This window comes from Triturus cristatus, chromosome 7 (genome assembly GCF_964204655.1).
Source record: "Triturus cristatus chromosome 7, aTriCri1.1, whole genome shotgun sequence".
In the NCBI taxonomy this organism is placed as follows: Eukaryota; Metazoa; Chordata; class Amphibia; order Caudata; family Salamandridae; genus Triturus; species Triturus cristatus.
The window spans coordinates 1,353,723,298-1,353,743,495 of record NC_140590.1 but is presented as its reverse complement, the minus strand read 5'-3'; the positions used below and the strand labels follow the sequence as shown (position 1 = coordinate 1,353,743,495).

The 20,198-nt window shown below is 44.3% G+C and overlaps 1 protein-coding gene across 2 annotated transcripts in view; it reads left to right on the top strand.

Annotated features, from left to right (window-relative positions):
• LOC146812049 (rho GTPase-activating protein 39-like) overlaps positions 1-20,198 on the top strand; it is a 485,991-nt gene that overhangs the window by 212,577 nt on the left and 253,216 nt on the right. For both annotated transcript variants that reach the window (XM_085619026.1, XM_085619025.1), the window contains exon 3: positions 6,594-7,884. In XM_085619026.1, coding sequence (XP_085475152.1) covers positions 6,594-7,884 — 1,291 coding nt within the window. The remainder of the gene's footprint in view (positions 1-6,593; positions 7,885-20,198) is intronic.

Here is a 20,198-nt window from a genome sequence, read left to right as displayed (position 1 = left end):
TGATGAATTCCAGAAGACCGTGGTTGAGTCGCTATGGTGCCCCGGGCCAGGGCTGATGAAGTGGGCCGATTCTATTTCCGTTGAGGAGATCCCTGCTAGCGAGGGAATTTGCCTCATGAGCTTCAGTAGGTTCCCTCGGTTTAGGATGTATTTTTGCCCCTGTGAGCAATATTTTGGATGAAACAAGGTGGCGCTTTGTGCCCTGCGGTGGCTGTTATCTTTTGAGTCCTGCCCGCTTTGTGTTGTCCGGATAGATGCTGGACCCTTTGAGGGTCTGCTGAGCGTGAGCAACCTGAGTTGTTCATCCCAGGCCCGGTTTGCCCACTCCCATATATTTTGGCCCCCTCAGTAGTGTATACGTTGGAGGGTAATGCTTTACCCGGGTCCCTTTGACAAGTGGTGTTTCCTGCCGTGTTGTTTGTGACCATCCTGGTTAGGCTAAGTAGTCCACTGCTTGGTCTTAGAAATGTTGCCTCAGGCAAGTGTTTTGAAGTTCCCTGGTGTCCCAGTCCCCTGGAGGGGCGCCGGACCAAGCCCTGATGTTGTTTTCCACCTTTCCTGGGAGGGGTGATGTGGGTAGGTCTGGTTCAGCTTGCCTTCTGGTGCTCATAGTGCTTTCCGGTGGTTCTTGGGAGCTTACCCATTCGGATCCTCTTGAGCTATTGGGAAGGCATTTTGTGACTCCTTGGTGTGTGTTTGTGTTTTCTGTTATTGTGCCCGCCGCCTCGGGTTGGGTGGCAAGGTTTCTTCTTTGTTGAGTGCCTTCCCTCAGGGCTATAATTAGGTAAAGCTGACTGCAGTTGCCCAAGATGGGTTATGACCAGCCAAGAGAGGTTGTGATGGTGTATGACCAATTGCTTGGAAGTTGTGTTAGAAAATGGTTAGGAGATATGATGAGTATGAGCAGCTCCTGGTGAGGTTGATAATGTATTGCTATGTGTGGACAGCTATAATGTTAAGGATGTGCTCCTAAATCCTTCTATACAGTTGAACACCTTGGACCAGGCATAATGAGTATGGGACACATAAGCAGCAGGTGATGATCGCTACGGTTACGTCTCCTGTGAAGGCCATTACCTGGTAGTGCCAGCTACATGCAGCCATTGTAAGACAGCTGCAGGTGGCCCTGTTGCCTTATCATTGCATGCGGGATGAAAATTATGATGTACAGCAACATAGCCAATGTGCATGCTTGAATATGGCTAGGTGCTGGGTCATTATGAGGTATGTATTGCCATCTTTGGCAGCCATGTCTTTGTAGGGCCAACGGGAAGTGCAATGAAGGGGCAAGCTGTAATGGGGAAGGTATCTGTGGTTGCCTACGAAGGAATAGGGCCCGTTGTTGATAACCACGATGGAGTAGCCCAAGCTGAGGACTGGCATGCTTGCAGCCCTCAGCCTGCTGCCCTTCAAAACTGCACCACATAAGGTATAATTTTACCCTGTAGTTTTCTGATGCTTCTTTGTTGCTGAGATTTGTCTCGCTTTCCTAACTGTGAAATGTGCTGTCTTTCAGGGAACTCAGCCTCCGCCCCTTGCTAATTGCACTTTTCTCGAGGAACAAAAGGACACTGTGAAGTCACTGAAAACTTTATTGTTGAAAGGGAACAATCACTACCCTTGTTTTATGGGACCGAAATACTCTGGATTATTTCCTTACAGGCCTCAATATTTCTAAAAATAAGTTCCACGTGACCATGATTTCATGTGGTCATTCATGTTTGTAATAAAAATGTGTCCGGCGTGTTTTACCAAGCGTTTAGAGAATTTTTTTAACTGTATCAAATGTTTTTCACTGTGCTGCGCCTCATCTTCTTTTAAAATGTGTGAGCGGGGAAATATATGAATATTCGTTCAAAACAGGAAACCGGTAAGCATTGAATTCTAAACAAAATGAAAGCTTGAGATGTATTTTGGAAATAAATGATATTCACAGATACATTAGGATCACTTGGAAGAACTAAACAAGTCTAGTCTACAGGCGAAATAGAATATTGTATGGCAGATATACCACCAGGAACAAGCTATGAACCTACCACAGCCTTGACAGAAATGTTCAGATCAGCTCTCCTTGTGCTCTTTTCTGTTTGTCTTTCTCTCGCTCCCTCTCTCTCCCTACCTCTACCCCTTCGTCGGGGGGGGGGGGGGGGGGGTGTGACAGTGGCAGCAGCTATGAGTCTAAAAAGCGGCCTCCATTGGCTTCAAATCCCCCCCACGCCAGCTCCCCCAAGGAAGTGCATGTGGGATAAAGGACCAATCCAGCCCTTAATACCAATTAAGTAATTAGCAAGGGTGAGGAGGAAAACACTCGAGCAACAATTAAGAGAAAGTACTTTACTTTTTTAGAGTAAATGAAAAATTATGAAACAGCTCTGAATTCATATAATTTCTCACATTGGTATGACCATGCGTTTTTTTCTTCCTTCAAGCACCGCCTAAAGCTCCTGATATTTCCTAATATATGCGTCCAGCCAATACATTTATGCTTCGCAACCCCTGCGATGATCAGCTGACTTTGTTGTAGCAGTGGTCTGGCGGGAGCCATGCTGTAGGTTGGCTGTTTGCCTGATTCTGTAGTCCATCAGAAGTGCTTAATAAATCACTATCCTTAGAAAAGATGATCAGCACCCAACATTTATTTGATTCATTATATAAAATGTGCAATTAGAGAATATTATCATTTATGGCACAGACTCCTTTTCCAGTTTTCATCAGAATTTTCTTACCTTATCTCTTCTTTTCTTTTTATAAAAATCCCCTGTAGGCTAAGGGGCTTTTTATGAAAAGAAAAGAAGAGCTGATGGCAGCCAGCTCCAGCCGTCCTGTGCCTCCAGCCTCCTTATTGTCGTTCGTTGTTCCACGGATGGTCCCTCTCTGCTTATTCAGACAGTGTGATGGATTACGAGGCTTGAGGGTTTGACCTCAGGTGGATGACCCTCCCCCTCATTGTGCCTCTAAGAACAGATGCTGGCTCAGTGCCATGATGCTGTTGCTCCATCAACGGGATAGGATAACGGTCTCCCTGAAACAGTATTGTTTCTATTCCCTAAGACTTCAGCAAGTTCTTACTCTCTCAGACCTGTGCTATGAGGAGCAATGAGGTAAACGTAATGAATGTAAGTTCTGAGACCTGTTATTCTCTGGCTGGTAGGAACTTGATGGAGAGGATGTCGTTTAATTCCACGTGTCAGGCTTGGTAATGCAGTTATCAGTTTCAAGATGATGTTGTGATTTAGGACATCCTGTATGCCTTTAGTCTTTGTATTCAGCTGATGCTTGCCTCAACTCACTTGTTCTGGCGCACCCCTGGACCTGCCGACTTGCCTAGTAGGGCTGGAGCAATTTCCATTAAAATCCTTCTTTGCTGTTTGCCCAGAGGTTGCTACCTCAGTTTACCGCCTGGTCATCCCTCCACATTTACAGGGAACTGCTTCACTGGATGACAAGGGAATTTGAGATATCTTTGCTCTTGCAGCCACGTTTCTTCCATCAGTTATGGTGCCAAATGCCGTGTGGCTAAATGCTCTTGGGTTGACGGCACGATCACTCTCTTCAGCAGGCTACGCCACTCACGCCAACTACGTCTGCTATAGCAGAAACCTCGCCAGTTCTCAGGATTTGAAAAATGTCTGTTATCTTTTTCGCTTTAACCAGCGCAGTTGAACCATTAGGTCGTCTGAAGTTCTGACTGGTTTCCTGGATTTCCAGGATTTCTTCGTTAGAGGGACTCCCAGGACTCCATGGTACATCATTGTCGTTTTCAGTACCTGGGTCGCAAATGTCTAGTGAGGGGCTTTCTGCTGTTGCACCTCTGAATCTTCTTTTTGCTGCTGCCCCCTATCTTTGGCTCCCGCTTCCTTTTGTTGGCTCCTGTGGCCTATCCCCTCATTTTGCCCGACCTCATCCTGCTCGCACTGCGCAAGGATGTTAAGTAAGGTGCTGTTCTAAGTGATGGGTGCACACTCCCTTTGTCTGCAGTGAATTGGGGCCTTTGATCTTTGGCTTTTTTTTTATATATCTCTGGGTTTCCAAGCCTATAAGCGCTGCCTCACCCCACATGGGTGTCACTTGTCTCCTCAGGGGAGGGGCACAAGCACGCTTGACTGTTGCACCCCCCCAAGGTGGTAGTCTATAGTATTGGTTGTTGGTTATTTGGGGGCCTTTGATTTAGCTTTTGTTATGTTCTCTGGGCCACCAGACCTGTGGAGTGCCGCATCCCCCCCAATGTCACTTGCATCTTACAGGGTGGTGAGGGGGGCACACGCTTGCTAGGTCACTGTCTCACCATCTCACTCACCCCTGACTGTCTCTTAAATCCCCACTTACGTCCTTTTGCGACTGGGGAGGAGCACAGGTGTGCTGATACTTAATGGAGTTTATGGAGTTTGGTGGTCGAAGGCTGGGACACTCGTCGGGAGGTAGCATATTGCCTCTTCTCAGGCAACTGTGCAAACTGTGGTGCGGAACCCCTTCAAACACTCCAGGCGCACCAACTCAAGCTACTCCTTGTAAAAACAAACAGGCTGGCATGGGCTGCTCAATGACAAGACACAGTGTCACGGTGCCAGGAGGAGCTCGAGAAGGCCTTAGGGTGATTGTGGCTATTGTTTCTGGCTGGGTGATGAAATAAGACCAGCAGGCCTCAGCAGTATAGATGTGTGGCAGGTGTGGGAAAAAAAGGGGGAAATGGCTGCTCTAGAGGCGGAGCAGGTGGTGGAGAGCAACCCCTTGCACTCACCTAGCTCATCCACTGTTCGCTGCCCTCCGCAACCCACAATCATCAGCTCCACTACGTCGCTTCACCTCCGCTTTATTGAAAATGCTGAAAAATGCCGATCTCCCAGCCGCCACAACTCTCCTAACGTGGCTCTCCTCACTGCCTCCTCATTACAACGCGTAGGCTCCTCCTCCTTAGTTCTCTTTCTGCTCTTGTCAACACCATTACTGAGCAGACCAGCCAAAGGAGAAAGAGCCTTAAGCAAAGGACCCACTTACTCCAAAAAGGAAGGCTGTGCCCACAACTGTCGGTGACCAATGGGCACTTATTGTCAAACAAAAAAAGCACTGTCTCGGGGCCAAAATGGCGGCACTTCTCCAAGGAAAGACTTTGACAATTCGCTAAAGAATTTTATAGATCCCACGGCAGTAGAGGAAGAACAGGCTGACATTGAGCAACCCTTGATGCCAGGGCCTCACAAGGAAAAGCAGGAAGAGTTTTTCGACTACAAAGACATCACTGTCTTCAGAGAACAGGAGCCACAAGAGGAAGACTGGCAAGACCTTGACACCAACTTCCCAGAGGATAGCGTCAACACGTATCCCTTGAGACCTTCACAACTACATGACCTGGTAATGAACAGCACAGTTGTTATAAGGGCGCCGGACACCTACTGAGTGCACCTCGAGAAAGAGCAGGTAGAATCATGCTTTTTTCTCAAAACAATGATACCTTCACAAGAAAAGAACTTGTACTTCCCCATTCTGATGATCATTCTCAACCAAAATAAGTAGGTCTCTTGAGAGCCAGCCACCTCGAAGGCTGTGACGCCACGTGTTGCGAAATAATACAAACCATCCTCCCAAGTCCCCAGCTACCTCAAGGGGACTGCGGCTACTGATTCAGCGTTTGTCACAACACCAAGAAAGTGAGGTAATGCCCCCACATCTACTGAGCCTCTATTGGACAAGGAGAGTAAGCAGAAGGAGTTGGTAGTCAGAAAGATAAGAGATGTGGCTTCTCAGTGGATAATCACAAACTCAAACGCCCTCCTCAACTGCTATGGCCAGCAATAGTGGGACAAAATATGAGAACTCATGCAGCATCTCCCAGAGAAGTGCAAGAAGAGAGCGAAGATAGTGGTACTAGTGGATAAAACCTCCAACACCTGCCTCAAGTCACCCCTCAACACAGCAGACACAGCTAGCAGGTAGATGAGCAGAGAAACAACCCAGAGAAAGCACATCTGGCTAAGAGTATTTAGGTTCAAACCTCATGCATTAATGTAGAGGAGGATTGTTTACCATTGCATTGGTGAAGAGTTTGTTCCAGGAGAGTTCTGCATTGACATGAGGGAGAAGTGTGTCTTTCTGAGCTGTTAAAGAGATATTGTCTAAAAGTTTAACCATTAAAGTTGACAATCTATCATAGGATTTTTATTAACCTGTTTAAAATGTCACTGCAGTTTATTAACCTTAAAACCTTATACAGATTACACGTTTCATAGTCCATCTTGAGTTTGGAAGTGGTACTTCTTGAGTGATGGGGTTATGACATGAGAGCTTCTGATTGCATTGTTTGTTTTTAGACTGCAATAGAAAAACACAATTCCGCCTTTTTTTTTTAATGTTTAGTACTATCATACTTTGGCAGACAATATGCTATTTCCGCTTCCATTACCAACGTTGTGCTTCCTGGTCATTCGTATACCACGAACAGCAGAGTTTCAAGTTATTATACTTATTTTAGAATCCGCATGCAGAACTAGCTTAATATAACATTTAGCAGAATAAAGAGGGTTGTTGTCTTCATGTTAAGATTACTTTTCTTGTTCATTTTGTGCAGATAAAAAAACATCCTGTTTTTTCTCCCACAGGGAAACTCCGAACAGATGGCAGCCTGTACCAGGAACCATGTCAGCCATGTTGGTCAAAGTAAACTCCTTGAAGCATGCCCCAAGTGCTTCCAGCAATTCTCTACAGCAACAAAATGCCCAACAAGGAAGCAACCAGAAACCACTTGTAAGTAAGGCAGCCTCATGTGTCCAGCCATCGGCAGATGCCCCAATACCTGCTTCTCCAACAGACAAGCCCCTTATGCAGATTAAAAAGACAGACAATGGTGGATTTTGTTTAGTGCTTACGAATGGCTCTAACTATTCAACACCTCAAAGAACTCCGGGGACATCACGGCCTTCTTCGCCCAGGTATGCCTCCTCACCACCCATCTACGATGAGCCCTCTTTGGAGTCCCCAATCTATGATGAGCCTCCAGTGGAGATGGACATTGAGAACAGCAGCATAAGTGGAACATCCCCACAGATGTCTCCAGATAACAGTTTGCGAAAGCAGCTTGTTCCTACAAAGTTGTTGCAGCACCCGAGCCTACACCAGCAAAGCTTCAGTAAGCACAAGCGAAACCCCTCTGCCACAGACTACAGCCCTGCAGGACGGGAGTACATCAAGCATATGGTCAATGTGGATCAGTCTTCAAAGCCATCCATCTCATTCAGTGGGTCAGGGGAGTCCCCTGCTAAGCAATCCCCTGGCCCACTCATTTCCAAGGACAGTTTCAAGAATTCTTGGAGAGTCTTAGAGGCTAATGTATTGAAAAATATTGAAGCCCACCACAGTCGACAGAATAGCCTGCCGACCCAAGATTATCCGACAGTCATAAGTCAGCAAGATTCTGGCTACTCAACTGGCCCTTCTCCAAGCCTGAGAAAAAGGAAGGGGCGTCGGCAGGGGGTTGGTCAAATGAGACCTGGCTCAGTTGGCAGCAGTAGTGAACTCAATGCTTTAAATGAGAAATTAATAGCAGAAATGCGTGTGGTGGTTGGAAGATCTAATACTTGCAGAGGGAGCAAAACGAGCCTTGATGCTGATACATTGGAAAATACAATGCAGTCCGATAGTATAAGGGTCCGCTTCCAAGGCGATCCTCTGAAAAAGGATCTGGCTCGTGGATCAAGGGACGATATTACGGCGAGCAGCAGGTCTTTATATAGGGCTGGAGGGGAAAACAGGCCAACCTACAATAGCGATTTATCAACTCATCAGGATATAATTAGACAAAAGAGGACTTATGAAAAAATAGACTCTTTAGAAAAAAAATTAACCAGCCAGACAAGCTTGCGTTCTTCTGAATCGGCACGGACAGCATCACAGGTATTTATTATGCAAATCTATGACATGTAATGTTGAAGGCATGATGTGATTATCAATTCAGCTTGTGTATAGTATTTCGTATGCAAACGAAAAGTACCTGATACTATGTGGTGTACAAAGTGCTCAACATTTGTGCTGTAGCTCTGGTGTGAACCCACTCTAACTCACAGGACAGTAGTAATATTTCCCATGAAACAACCTGCTTTTAATTATCAGTTTTTGCCTGAGGTTTGGGATTGATATGTGTTGGGAGGAGGGTGGTTCTGGCCTAGACTTTCTAGGAGTTTAAGCCAAAGAAGGGGAGGAAAGACAATGAATGGAAGGAGGTATATAATAGCAGGACAGTGTCTTTCTGATGAGGTTCACTGGGAGAGATGCTCAGTGAATTGGTTGTCAAAATGTTGAGCTGGACAGTGTCAGATGTTCATCCATGCACGGTCTGCTTCCTTTTAAGCATTGTCATCTCCTACTCAGCATACCCTCTCCTAGACCATGCTTCCGTACCTTAATCTGGTTTTATTTCCAAAGCTTCCGTTTCTCTGACCTAATAATACATTCCATCTGGTTTTCCACCTTCTCTGTCCTTTGTACCTAGATGGAGGCAGTGCCCTCCTGGCAAGAGTGTTGGAATCCCACCTCGCCCTTCTGAAAAGCATATTCCAAGCAGAAGACCACTTAGTCGTGGGTCTCCAGATATTCACTAGGCTCACACCCACTGTGAGAGCTAGTTCAGCTGGCTCTCCCTGCCAGCCTGCATTATCTTTAAGAGATAGTAAATTATTTTGCAACACAGCCTATAGCCCCACCTCCTTAAAATCTCCAGTGGCACCTACAGATCAAAGGGCTATAAGAATGGAAATAAAGGGATTCGATAAGTAGATAATCAAACAGCAAGGCCACATATCTTGCAATCTACCTTTATTTTTCAGAGCTCCGTCCCTTTGTAGTTAGATTTGCCTCCTATAAATCAAATAAGTCCATATATTTATTGCTACTAGTAGGATTTCAAGCCATGGAGCTAAGGAAACAGCAGTTTGTGTTGGTGAGATGTCCTATTAGGCGTATGGTCTTCCCCCTTTCCATCCTGTTTAAGGACTAAAGACGTCTCCTACGAAATACTCACCAAGGATCCAGACTCCTGGCTTTCCAGTGTTGGGAACTTGGAACTATTTGAAAACAACCTGAAAAAGAAAATCTGTAAAAGGTATGCCATTTCTCTACCATACTGACTGATTAGTGTGTGCTGTTCGCTGCCAGCATGGCACAGCTTACTGATTTGTCAGTGAAGAAATACTCTTGTATGTTGCCAGCTCCTTTCTACAAGCTTCATTTTAAAACTCAGGTCTACATCCCTGCTTTGTGGTACTAATATTGGTGGTTACGTACTACCTATCAGGCCACCAGAAGGATTTATCCAAGAATGCAGTTCGTCCTTTTCCTCTGTCTAAGCTATGACGCGCTTGTCTTCCTAGCCAGAAGCAAGCAGCTTCCGGTCTGAAGACTGAATTAATTATTATCCTTTTCCCGAACCACACCAGAGAAGTGTTTTGTCATAAGCAGGACCCAAGATCAGAGCGATGCCCTGTTTTTTCCTGTGTTCTAAAACAACAGGTCCATCTCTAGGGCCCGAAGCCAGGATTTGAATCGCTCGAGAAGGACGGATAATCAGAATTACCATGCGGACTTACACCTAGGAGAAACTGGAGGAACTAGGTTAGCACAGAAAACACTGTGAGTGATGTTCTAGCTATAAAAATGTCGAGGGTAATATAATGGTGGCCACAATGCACAACAGTTCTGTCACTTGCTTTTAATCGACCTACGCTTTGCAAATACCATCATGGGTAGGCAGGCACAATTATTTTCTTGGGTTATTGACCAGAGAGACTAGTGTTTTTCTTTCGGCTGTGGGTCACAGAGAGATTGCCTACCACTCTGAGCTTAGGCAATGGCCTTTATTACATGCATAGTTATAGGCACCACAAAGTACTGAAAGACTAGGAGGTGTTTCTGCTACTTTTTGTTAGAGAACTTTCATCCTTTATCCTGTTTGTGAGAAAAGCATTATTCCTATTCTATAAAAAGACATGGCTGGATGCACGATCTCCTGACTTAATATTCCCCTGTGAGGAGACTACAAGCAAGGCTGTGTTACACACTGGCCTAGGCACAGATGTGCTTCAGGTATACACAATACCCTGTTCTCTCTAACCTCACTCCAGGTTCCTGGAGGGGATCTCTCTTAACAGCTTGGAAGTTCTGAAGGATGCTTAGAAGTATTGTATTGTAAATGCATTTATATAGCGCTTACTACCCCATACAAGGTGTCGAAACACTTTTTCGGCGTGTAGCATGCTACTCCACAACCCATAAAGAATTAGTGGTAAACTAGTATTGTGAAATATGATAGAAATTTGAGTGGTGGATATGTTAGTCAGTTATTTGAATTGAGCAGGATCGTGAAGGGATAGAAGAGGAAAAAATATATGGATACTTGCTTTTCTGTAAGGCCACAAGCTCATTGTTGTATGAGGCCTCTCTTTCTAGCTATTCTTGAACTATTTTCAGATTTGAGACTTCCAAGCCAGGCCTTTAATGTTGAGAAGGAAAGTTGCCCTAGCCTACTCTGGGCAGATAATTTAGCGCAACGTAAAACAAGCAATCCTATATTCCTTTTCATTTTGAGGTACGGGAAAGGCCAGCGCCTTTTTCTTGGTCTGTCAGAGCTACACAAACATGTTTAGTTTAATAGCTTTTCAACTTTAGAGCGAGAAACTTAAGCGGCTAGGGCGGTCGATCTAAAATCTGGGAAACAGGGTTCGAGTCTCGGCATTGAAGCTAACATCCTGTGATTCTGGGCAAATCACTTAATCTCCCTGTGCCTAACAAAAAAAAATGAATGTGTCCTTGTTTAACGCAACTGTTGCTCGTGTAAAGCGCTCTGATACCTTCGAGTCAAGTTCGCACTGTATAAAACTCTGGGGGGGGGGGGGGAAAACTTTGTTTGAGAGGAAGAGAATCCCAAACCTACTTAGGTTTACAGTTATCCTTTATGACATCACATCACTTTGTAAAGCAGCGTTGAATGGTTCTTGTCAGAATGGGCAACCTCATACTATTTTTATATATGAGTATGAAAGGTGCTTTTTCTTTTACTCTTCTAGGTCAACGAGCCAACAAAATATACCCTAGTGTTGATTTGCTTTCTTGTGCCCGTATTTACCAGGAGTGAAGAGGAGATGTGGCCACATTGACTTTACCTAGCTCCTTCTCCCTGCCCTTAGAGGCCAAAATCATTTCCTCCCTTGCTACCCTGCCTGCTCCAGATCATGAATGTAAAACTAGAACTGGGCAATATTTGTATTATGCAATTGTAACCTCAAATATAAATATAGGGCTTTACATTTTTTATTAATTCAGGAGACTGGTTTGAGTAGAAAATATCTCACAGGAACTATGAATCTGTAGTGTGCTGTAGCCACAAGACATTTTCTGATCAAATGAATCTCATGTTACATTTCTATGCAAGTTATGCCCTCAAATTCGATTTTCTAACACAAAACTGGCCAAGTGCATTTTGGGAAATATATGCGAAGGAAATATTTCTCTCACCCCTATGTGCAACTCGCCACCAAGGCTCTCTATGTGCTGCATCACCACTAAGTCAAAAACTGACTCTCCATGCTACATCATCTTTTTTGGATCTCCTGCCTTCCTTCAAATTCACACTGTTGCGTCTGTGCTCTAAATCTTATCGTGGCATCAGGGTTTCCTTGCTGCTGTGTAAGCACCTGTAAGCACCACTTGGCAATATGAGTTACACAAAATAACACACATTTGTAGGGGAAACAAACACAAAGTATATCTGAAAAGACACCTGGAAATTCATTGGTTAAGGTCATCAGTGCAGTGCTTAAAAGGAAATTTATCATGTGTTTAACCAACTTCAAGGCTTTAACCAGTGTCAGGCCAACTCAGTTCAACTGGTTTTCACTGGCTGTGGGCCGAAAGATCAGGTAACATCCAGAAGTTGGTTTGTGAATTTCAGGTCTGGATTTTTTGAATCTCAAAATTAGGATGAATAGAAAGTATTGAGTAGGTTTTTCTAATATCATGCCAGGTAAAGGTACATATTCATCAGTTTGCCTTTGAATCTAATCGATATGGAAATTCAGACAACATACAATAAAACTTTATGAATAAGAACGAAACATACCTAGTACCATGCGGGCACTCTCCATAACTTTTCTGTGTGTGTGAATTAGTGGTGAAAGGCTATTCTACAGTTTGGCGAGGGGATGTGTGTTAGAAATATAAGAGAGCATCTGTAACCTCCTCCTTTTGTTTCATTAGGGGATATTCAAGAAGTTAGAATGAGCATGGGGTTCTGGTGAAGTGATGGTACTCAGTTCTGTCTTGGAGGTGTTGATTGAGTTAGAAATCCCATAAAAACAGAAGACAAGTGGCGTTTGGCAAAACAGGGACAGTTTTTTTAATTAAACATTGCACCGGGAAAACAGTTACAGGCGCAAGCTCTGCAGTCAGTCTGTTTTCTTCTTTAATACAAAACATGATGGGTTATAAATGTTTCTGGTGTAACATATATGGTGAGGAATGTTGGTTGCAGCCTTTGGAGTCATAAATTCACTGCCTAAATGGTTACCACAGGTGGGTGTCGCCCTCACATGGACACTGTGTGGCCAATGGTTACCTTGTCCAGATGTCCGGCATGGGAAGGGCATTATCACTGCGTGTGCTAGGTCCTGATTAGCTCTGTGTTCCTAGCTCATGTGGCATCTGACTTTTTATGGTGTTTTTAGGAGTGCGCTTACCCCATCCGGCCATGTGTGCTTTATTGTGGCAATCTCCCTTGACCATTGTAATGTCACTGCGCCAATCTGTGGGATTGATCAAAAGTTTTCTGCCCGAGTGTTAGCTACGCACCTCCCACCTGGACCGGTGCCTTAGTCGCAGGGCTTGCTTGACTGCTTATTTGCTAGTCGAGTTTGATGTGGAGTTCACAACGGGCGATTCTGTTAATTAGGACGAGATTCTATTTTTATCGATAAATGCATTGCTTTCCATATTAACATTCCCCCTCCAGTTGATTCTTAAGCTACACTATCTAACTGAGGACTGCATTTTTACAGCAGGTGATCCCCAATTGTATAACCCCACATACCAATAGCAATATAATGATAACTCTCAACAGTGATTTACATAAACCGGATATCCATCGTGAGATCCAGGAGAACCAACTCGAAAACCACTCCTGCTAAGGGGCACCTCCCTTTTCATGCATGTCTCTCTGTAGATTGTGCAGTGCTTGGAAGGCAAGCGTCAAGAGTTCCATTGTCAATGTCATTCCCTGGAAAGAACGTGCAGCAAGCCGCTCAAGATCTTGGCACAGACCCCTCCCTCCATTGCAGTCATCAAGTCCAATACATATCAGTGCTTCATTACCATGAGGTGGATTGCTCGCATTTCTAATTTGATAGAATTGAGGTCGAGTTCAGTGCTGTTTATCATTTTGAGACACTCCCACAGGGTTATTTGTAACCAGCCGTCATTAGCTTTTGCTTCAGGATGAAGAAGAGTGTCGACTCCCCCTGCCCCAAGCTGTGCTTCCGTGAACAGACTAAATTCTTCTGGGATGTCTTTGGATTGTGCCCATCCAAAATAGTCTGTAGCTCTCCTTTCACAAGCTTGGTGCAGCAAGGTTGTCTTTTTTTCTTAACGGGTACTGGAACAAGTCTGATAGCTCTTCTCCAGCAATGACCAGGTTCGGGGTGTGCAAGGTGACCAGGGAACACAGTCCTCTCCATCCAGGAACAAGCTAAGTGTAGGCGTACTTGCAACGCTGCTAGTAGAAATTAATCTGCGTGGAGGTGCTCCATTGCATATCGGGGATATATAATATCACTCTGCAGTTTGCATTCATGCCCATCGGAAGCATTCCTTTTCCCCTGAAACATAAGAAATACAATGTAAGTTTCCGTACAATCAGGGGTTGTCCTTTCCCTTCTAACCAAGGGTATCCAACCACCTCGGTGTCCCAAATTTCTTGACAAAGGGTGGTCACACTTTCAATCCTCCCTCATGTGACTCATTCCCCTTTTTTCCGTGAGCTGGACGTTCCTACATAGAAATTCCATGTCGGGAGACCATTTGTTGTTTAAGAAGACCGCCTCGATTACACTAAGAGCCACTCTCAGTCCACAGTTGGACGCTGGAGCGGACGTTTTTGCGCACTGACTTGGGGGTTTTGCCACCTCCAAAAATCTTTTCTTCTGGAAATCTTGTGGCCATGTGATATCTTACTCTATGTGGCCCTTCCTACGCATCCTGTCCAGCTCGTTTGAATATCTGTGGGTTCAGTTAGGATGTATAGAGCTGTTGGGCCTGTGTCATATTGTGTTATGTTTACAACTACCCTGTATGGGTCTACCTTGTTCGTTGGATCTTGGCTCGACTGCATGCTGGTATGGCGCACCCTTGCACTTCTCCCTCCTCCACGATGGCCATGGGTGTTAAGCAGACCCCTTGCTTAGGGCCCGTGGGTTTTTCCTCCTTTTACTTGTGCAAGTTAAGTAACGATCTTTTTCCTTTGGTTCCTTTGGCCGTGGGATGTTAATGACAAGTCAACTTTGGTTCCCTTCGCTGTCTTTGTGGCTATCTGTCTTTGAAATAACTTTGTTGACTGTTAATTCAGCTTAGTTACATATGCTCCGTTCTCAGTGGTTTTGTGGAACCTATATTTTACCACAGGGGTATGATCTCATCAACCTACTAGTCGGAATCTGGTGAGGTATCGGAAGGTGACCCCTGTTAGGTGCATCTTTCAGTTATTAGGGGAGTAAGGGTGATAAATATAAATATTTTATTACTGAGACAGATCTTAATTATATAGGTTGTTTAGCACATGCCTCCCTCCCCCCTATTCTACTACTGTGTTTCCTGTCCTTTTCCAACATTTTGCCTCTGGGTGGTCAGGTCGATGTTAGGTATGTTGTGAAGTGGTCCTATGAGTTCAGGAAGGGATAGGATCGGCTTTGCTAAAGGCACCATGGGCGTCACAGTTATTTCCAAAATCCGCCTCGCCCGATGTGAGCATGAAAGCGAAGTTGTAGTGCAGTCCCTTCTCAAGACTATTTTCCTGCTTGGGGATACCTGTTTTGATATTACCCCCAGTTGCGCTTATTGTGAGTTGTATTTTTCAGTCTACATTTTTGCTACTTCTACGTGGAAATTTGTTGCCATTTGGTGTTGCTAGTGCTTCCAACGTGCTTCGGAAATGCGTTTTTATGTTTGTGCATCTCCCCGTTCCTGCAACATGGTGTGCTACGTGGCCCTCCCTTGTGGCATCAGATACCTATCTTTGGCTGATCTCGACCCCGCCTTCTTATCTGGATTCTTCTTGTCGGGCTAATTTTGGTTGATTCTCCTTTTAGTTTGGGCGTTTCATTGAATAGCGCAATTCATTTTTTCCCTTGTGCCGCAGAGTGAGGGTCAAAGGCTGCTCTGTGGCCCCCCTTACCCCCATATCGCCCCTGTGGGGTCAATAGTCAGGGCCCTCTGTTTTCATGGATTGTGTCTACAAATTTGGGGCACCGTGAGTGGACTATGCTTGGCATGGAGTGGTGCCTGGAAGGGGTGCACCCGGTGCCCTGCATTCCAGCTGGAGCAGGTGTAGACTTGGAAGCCTCCGCCCCTTGCACCCCCTCTCCCTCGGACCACACCCCGCTTTATATCAGCGTTTCTGGTGGGACCATTGTCCCTAGCACGGCTGGGTTCTCTTGAGCTCCTCAGATTAGATACCATTGTTGATTGCCTAAGAAATTGCTGCTCATCTTGTCGATCTCCAGAAGGGGTAAATGGTCAGTGAACCCCCAGCTGGATACTCAAACTCGTCATCACGCTGCGGTAGGGTGACCAGATTTTTAAAGCGAAAAACCAGGACATTTCACAAAAATAGAAGTGTTAGATCTATTTTGCATTCAGACATTCTGCCTTTGTGCATAAATAGACAGATGTTGTATAAATACAAAATACAGAATATTTCTTAAAAGGGCGTGCACAGCGATAGTGTGCCAATATTGTAAAATGGATTAAAAAAGGCTGTGACAGGAAAAATAGAGAGCATGCAATGTCTAGTGTCACTAACAGAAACGTGGCCACTAACACAAGCTCACAGTTGTTCAATGTGACTAACTGCCATATCTTCCTTCCTGTGGGTTGGACAGCTAATTTCTCAACCTGCTACCTTTGAGAGGCAGAAAGAGAAAAGAGGCGAATATATCGAAACTATACAATAACGTTATTTCAACAGACTAAAACAGCAATGAAGGACTAAATTGCAAACAGGCAGATGTTAATCATAAAATAGCTGTTTCCTGAAAAGACCCCAGATCTTTCCTGAAGAAGTGGAGGGCGAGTACACCTTAGAGTTGTTCTTCTGTGCGAAATGTACCTTCATGTTAGAGGTAGAGTTTGCAGTCTAGTGGATTCCTTTAATGGAAATTCGAGAAACTGCAGTTTCTGCAACCTATTATTGCCCAACAATCTGTTGAAAGATGGCTGTAGGCTACACTTGTCCTACCAGCAGACTTCTAGCCTGGGCCTAACCCAAACCTCTGTCCCACCTTGTCTTCTGGGCATGCAAGACTTTTATCTCAAAGAACATCTGCTTGCTCCTTTCTAACTGTTTTGGGCGCATTAGTTAAAACGAGGTACCTTGTATTATTGACCAAAGTCTAAGCTAATTTGTCAGTATTCGGCGATATAAATTATTTTAAGAAAGGACCCTTCAAGGGAAGCTGAGGATTTTTCAGTTCTCAAGCGGTGTTTGATCAACTTTGTTCTTTCCCTCTTTGGTACCCATAAATCAAGAGTGAGAATCTCCTTCTGGATCTGGATTCAGTTGATGCTAAATATTTTGTTTAGGTGTGCTGTTTATGGGAGGGGGCAGTCAACGGATAACTGAACTGGCCCCCTTCTTAGACTCTCAGCTTTATAGTCTCTCTGGAACTGTGTGCAGCCACCCAATCTGTTGCGAGAGGTTGTTCACACTGGTGCACACGGACCAAGCCAACCGCAGCTGGTTTCATTTCTTTCTTCAGCAGCCCACACCAAAGGTGACCCTTGGCATCTTCCTACCTCCGGGAGCCATACCGCCCAGAGGTAACCCTTAGGGTTCCACTCAGTTACCAGAAATGTTTAATATATGTCTTGCAATGTTTTTCATTATTTTTAAACACATGTGGGCCCAACATTTGCCTGTGACACCCAAGTGTACATTCATCTTTTCCAAGACAGCTCCTTGTTTGAGCACAGAGATTTAAGAATAGTGAAGGACTAAACATATAACAACTACTTACAGCACCATAGCCACAAAGCCGTGCTTATTATTTCTGACACTAACCACTGGTCCAGTGTTGCATCTTTAGCTGACTTTGTTTGTCATAATCTCAGTCTTTCTGCCTGCCAAAGTTAAAAGCTATGCTTCCACGTCGACTATGACATGTCTCTCAATGCCTTAATTGGGTTGGTTTTTCACAGCTGCTTCCACAGGCTAACAAGCAAAGGCATGTGTTTTGTTCATTTTTCTTTGTAGTTTTATATAGTGTAAACTAGACCCAAAGGTATCAGAGTGCTTTACATGAGCACCAGTTGCGTTACAGACGGACACATTCATTTTTTCGTAGTATTTGATTGCTGTCTCCCCTGTTTATCCTCATTCCCTCAACGCTCTATGCGTGGTCCCCCTTAAGCTTGCCCATTGCTTCCTCCACCCCTTCCAATCGCACTAGGACACAACTTTCTCTTCAATGGGGGCACCTTATGTTTTTTCATTGACCACTCCAAGTTAAGCATCTGCCATCATGGAATGGTCGAATATAAAAATTGTTGCTGCAGCATCTTAACACACATTTGCACATGAACATGGATAGGCAATCACACTGCACCACTTTAAGGCTTTTTTAGGTGTGGGTTTTGACAGCAAAGGCTCTTACATACAGTATACAGTAGCCACTTTGGCATGAGAATTCCAGCCACATGTTTTCTCTCAGCCCTCTGGAGTGTTCATCTCTAACCTAATCCTTTGGATTTGTTAGGTGTATCTTTTCATCTTCACTCAAGTACTTGCATTGAACTGCATGAAATATTACTTTGCAACTGTAGCCTTATCTGACTGCTGTTGCTCCGTTCACAAACACTGCAAGTGTTAGCACATCAAGCCCAGGCCAGCTAACGCCTAATGGCTTTGCCAGAGTTTGGTTAGGTAGGAAGGTATTCAAAGCACACGCATAACCTGGAAAACCTAGGTGATCTCTAATGGAGTGATCACCATCAAAGGAAAAGCCAAAACGTAAGTGTTAACACTAGATAAAACTTAATCTTAGGTTTCTTACATACATTAGATAGTCAAAAAGAACTATATATTTATTCAGAAATTAGGCTATACCATTATTTTTATCCTTAAGCAATTCAGGACATTTGCACTGTCCTCAGTGGCCACCTCTAACTTTAATTACTCTAAAGCACTATGCAGACAGTACCATCAACCTCAACCTAAGATTATAAAAAAGTAGGAAATGCTGCTGTGAGGCTAGCAAATGGATTGTAAAAAAACTGCCATGTCTCAGCCAGAAAGAAGCTTTGCAGGGCCTTCAAACTCTGCCGTATGAAGATTTAAAGTTGTCCCACCAACTTTAAATTTTTATAAATTTCTAAAAAGAGGCCTAGTATCATCACATGTATCTTGTACATATTGCCCAGAGCTAGTATGCTGACACCTATGTAAGCTGTGAGGTACTGGTACTCTCCCATTAAAAGTATTGTACCTCAGTTGGGAAGTACGGGTGCTCTGGCTTTCAAATCAAAGTGCCTGTTCTCAGTACGTACCAGCACCTGTCCATTTAAAAAACGTGCTGTAGTGTGGGCAGAAAGGAACCAGTCAGTCACCGAATGAGCTGGGTATATTCTGAGCCATGGTCGACTCCAGGGCGTTGTGACCGGTGCAGCCGCACCTGGCACGGACCTCTGGGGTGCTGTGATTAGATAAAACTTACGAGTTTAAAAGTACCCGCTGCAGAGTTCTTTGTGTGTCCCAGTTTTCAGACAACAACAACAATATCAAGATTACTCTTCTGAATAATGTTATTGCTAGAGAGAGATCGTGTTTTGTGTTTTGTCTGGGGGAAGTTCTGACTCAAAAAAGAAGTGCAGAGGGTAAATATGCCTGCTGCAAAGAACATGCAGATTACAGACCTGTATTTTATGGCGATAGCTCATTAGGTTTCTGCTTTTGTCACAGAGATCCTTTTGTTATTCGATTTTCATATCCTAATTCCAATCCTAATACAGCACAGTAACCCATTAACTGTTATCAAAGTATGCAACCTACAAGAAATGGGATTGGACCCTTGTGTTCTTCCCCAGTCTTTTATTATCATAATGTTGCTTAAAAGGATTAGTTTGGGTATTAATACAATTTGTTTAGTAAAGCCAACCCCAACCAATGTGGTACATTTTAAATCCAGAGTTTGTCCTTCTCCAGACCAAACACTCTTAATATATACTGCCTACAAGTATGGATGTCATAGGATTCCTACACCTTGTAATCCCCATTATCTTATGTAACATTTCCTATAGAGTGATTTACTTACACATGATTCACTGTCTCTGTATAATATGTGTGTGATGTAAATGCTCTGACACCCTAAACTGGTATGAGTAGCCATAGAAAACAAATGGAACATGTAAGGGAGGGACTGGGCCCTGTAGGAGGGTGGTAGTGCGGGAATCTATGGAAAAGAAGGGCGTTTGGGGGGCACCAAAGAAGATTGTCTCACCGGGCGCTACCAGCGCTAAAGCCGGTCCTGTTCTGGGCTGCTTGCATCTTGCGTTCCTTCATCTGCAGATGTGAAATGGGTGCAATGTAGATGCTACAGATTAGGTGCAGCTTCAGGTTATATATGGCTTGCTTCTGAAATACATTGAATGGCACCAAATCGTAATCTAGATTGAATGCTATCCGACTATATTGATCCCTAGATCAGCTTCGGTGATGCTGGACGAGTCAAACCCTAAAATTACGAGAAATCAGAGAGGGAATGTCAATGTGTTAAAAGGAACAATTGATCCACTATTTAACACAGTTTTATCCTCAGGTACTACAATTGCAAGTTCCACTTTGGGATTGCATATTTGCAAACAAACACAGATCAACAATGGCCTAATGGATGATTGGGGTTGGCTACCCTCAACTCTCGCCAAGGAAAGATCCTTAAGGATTGACTGAAGGGCAAACC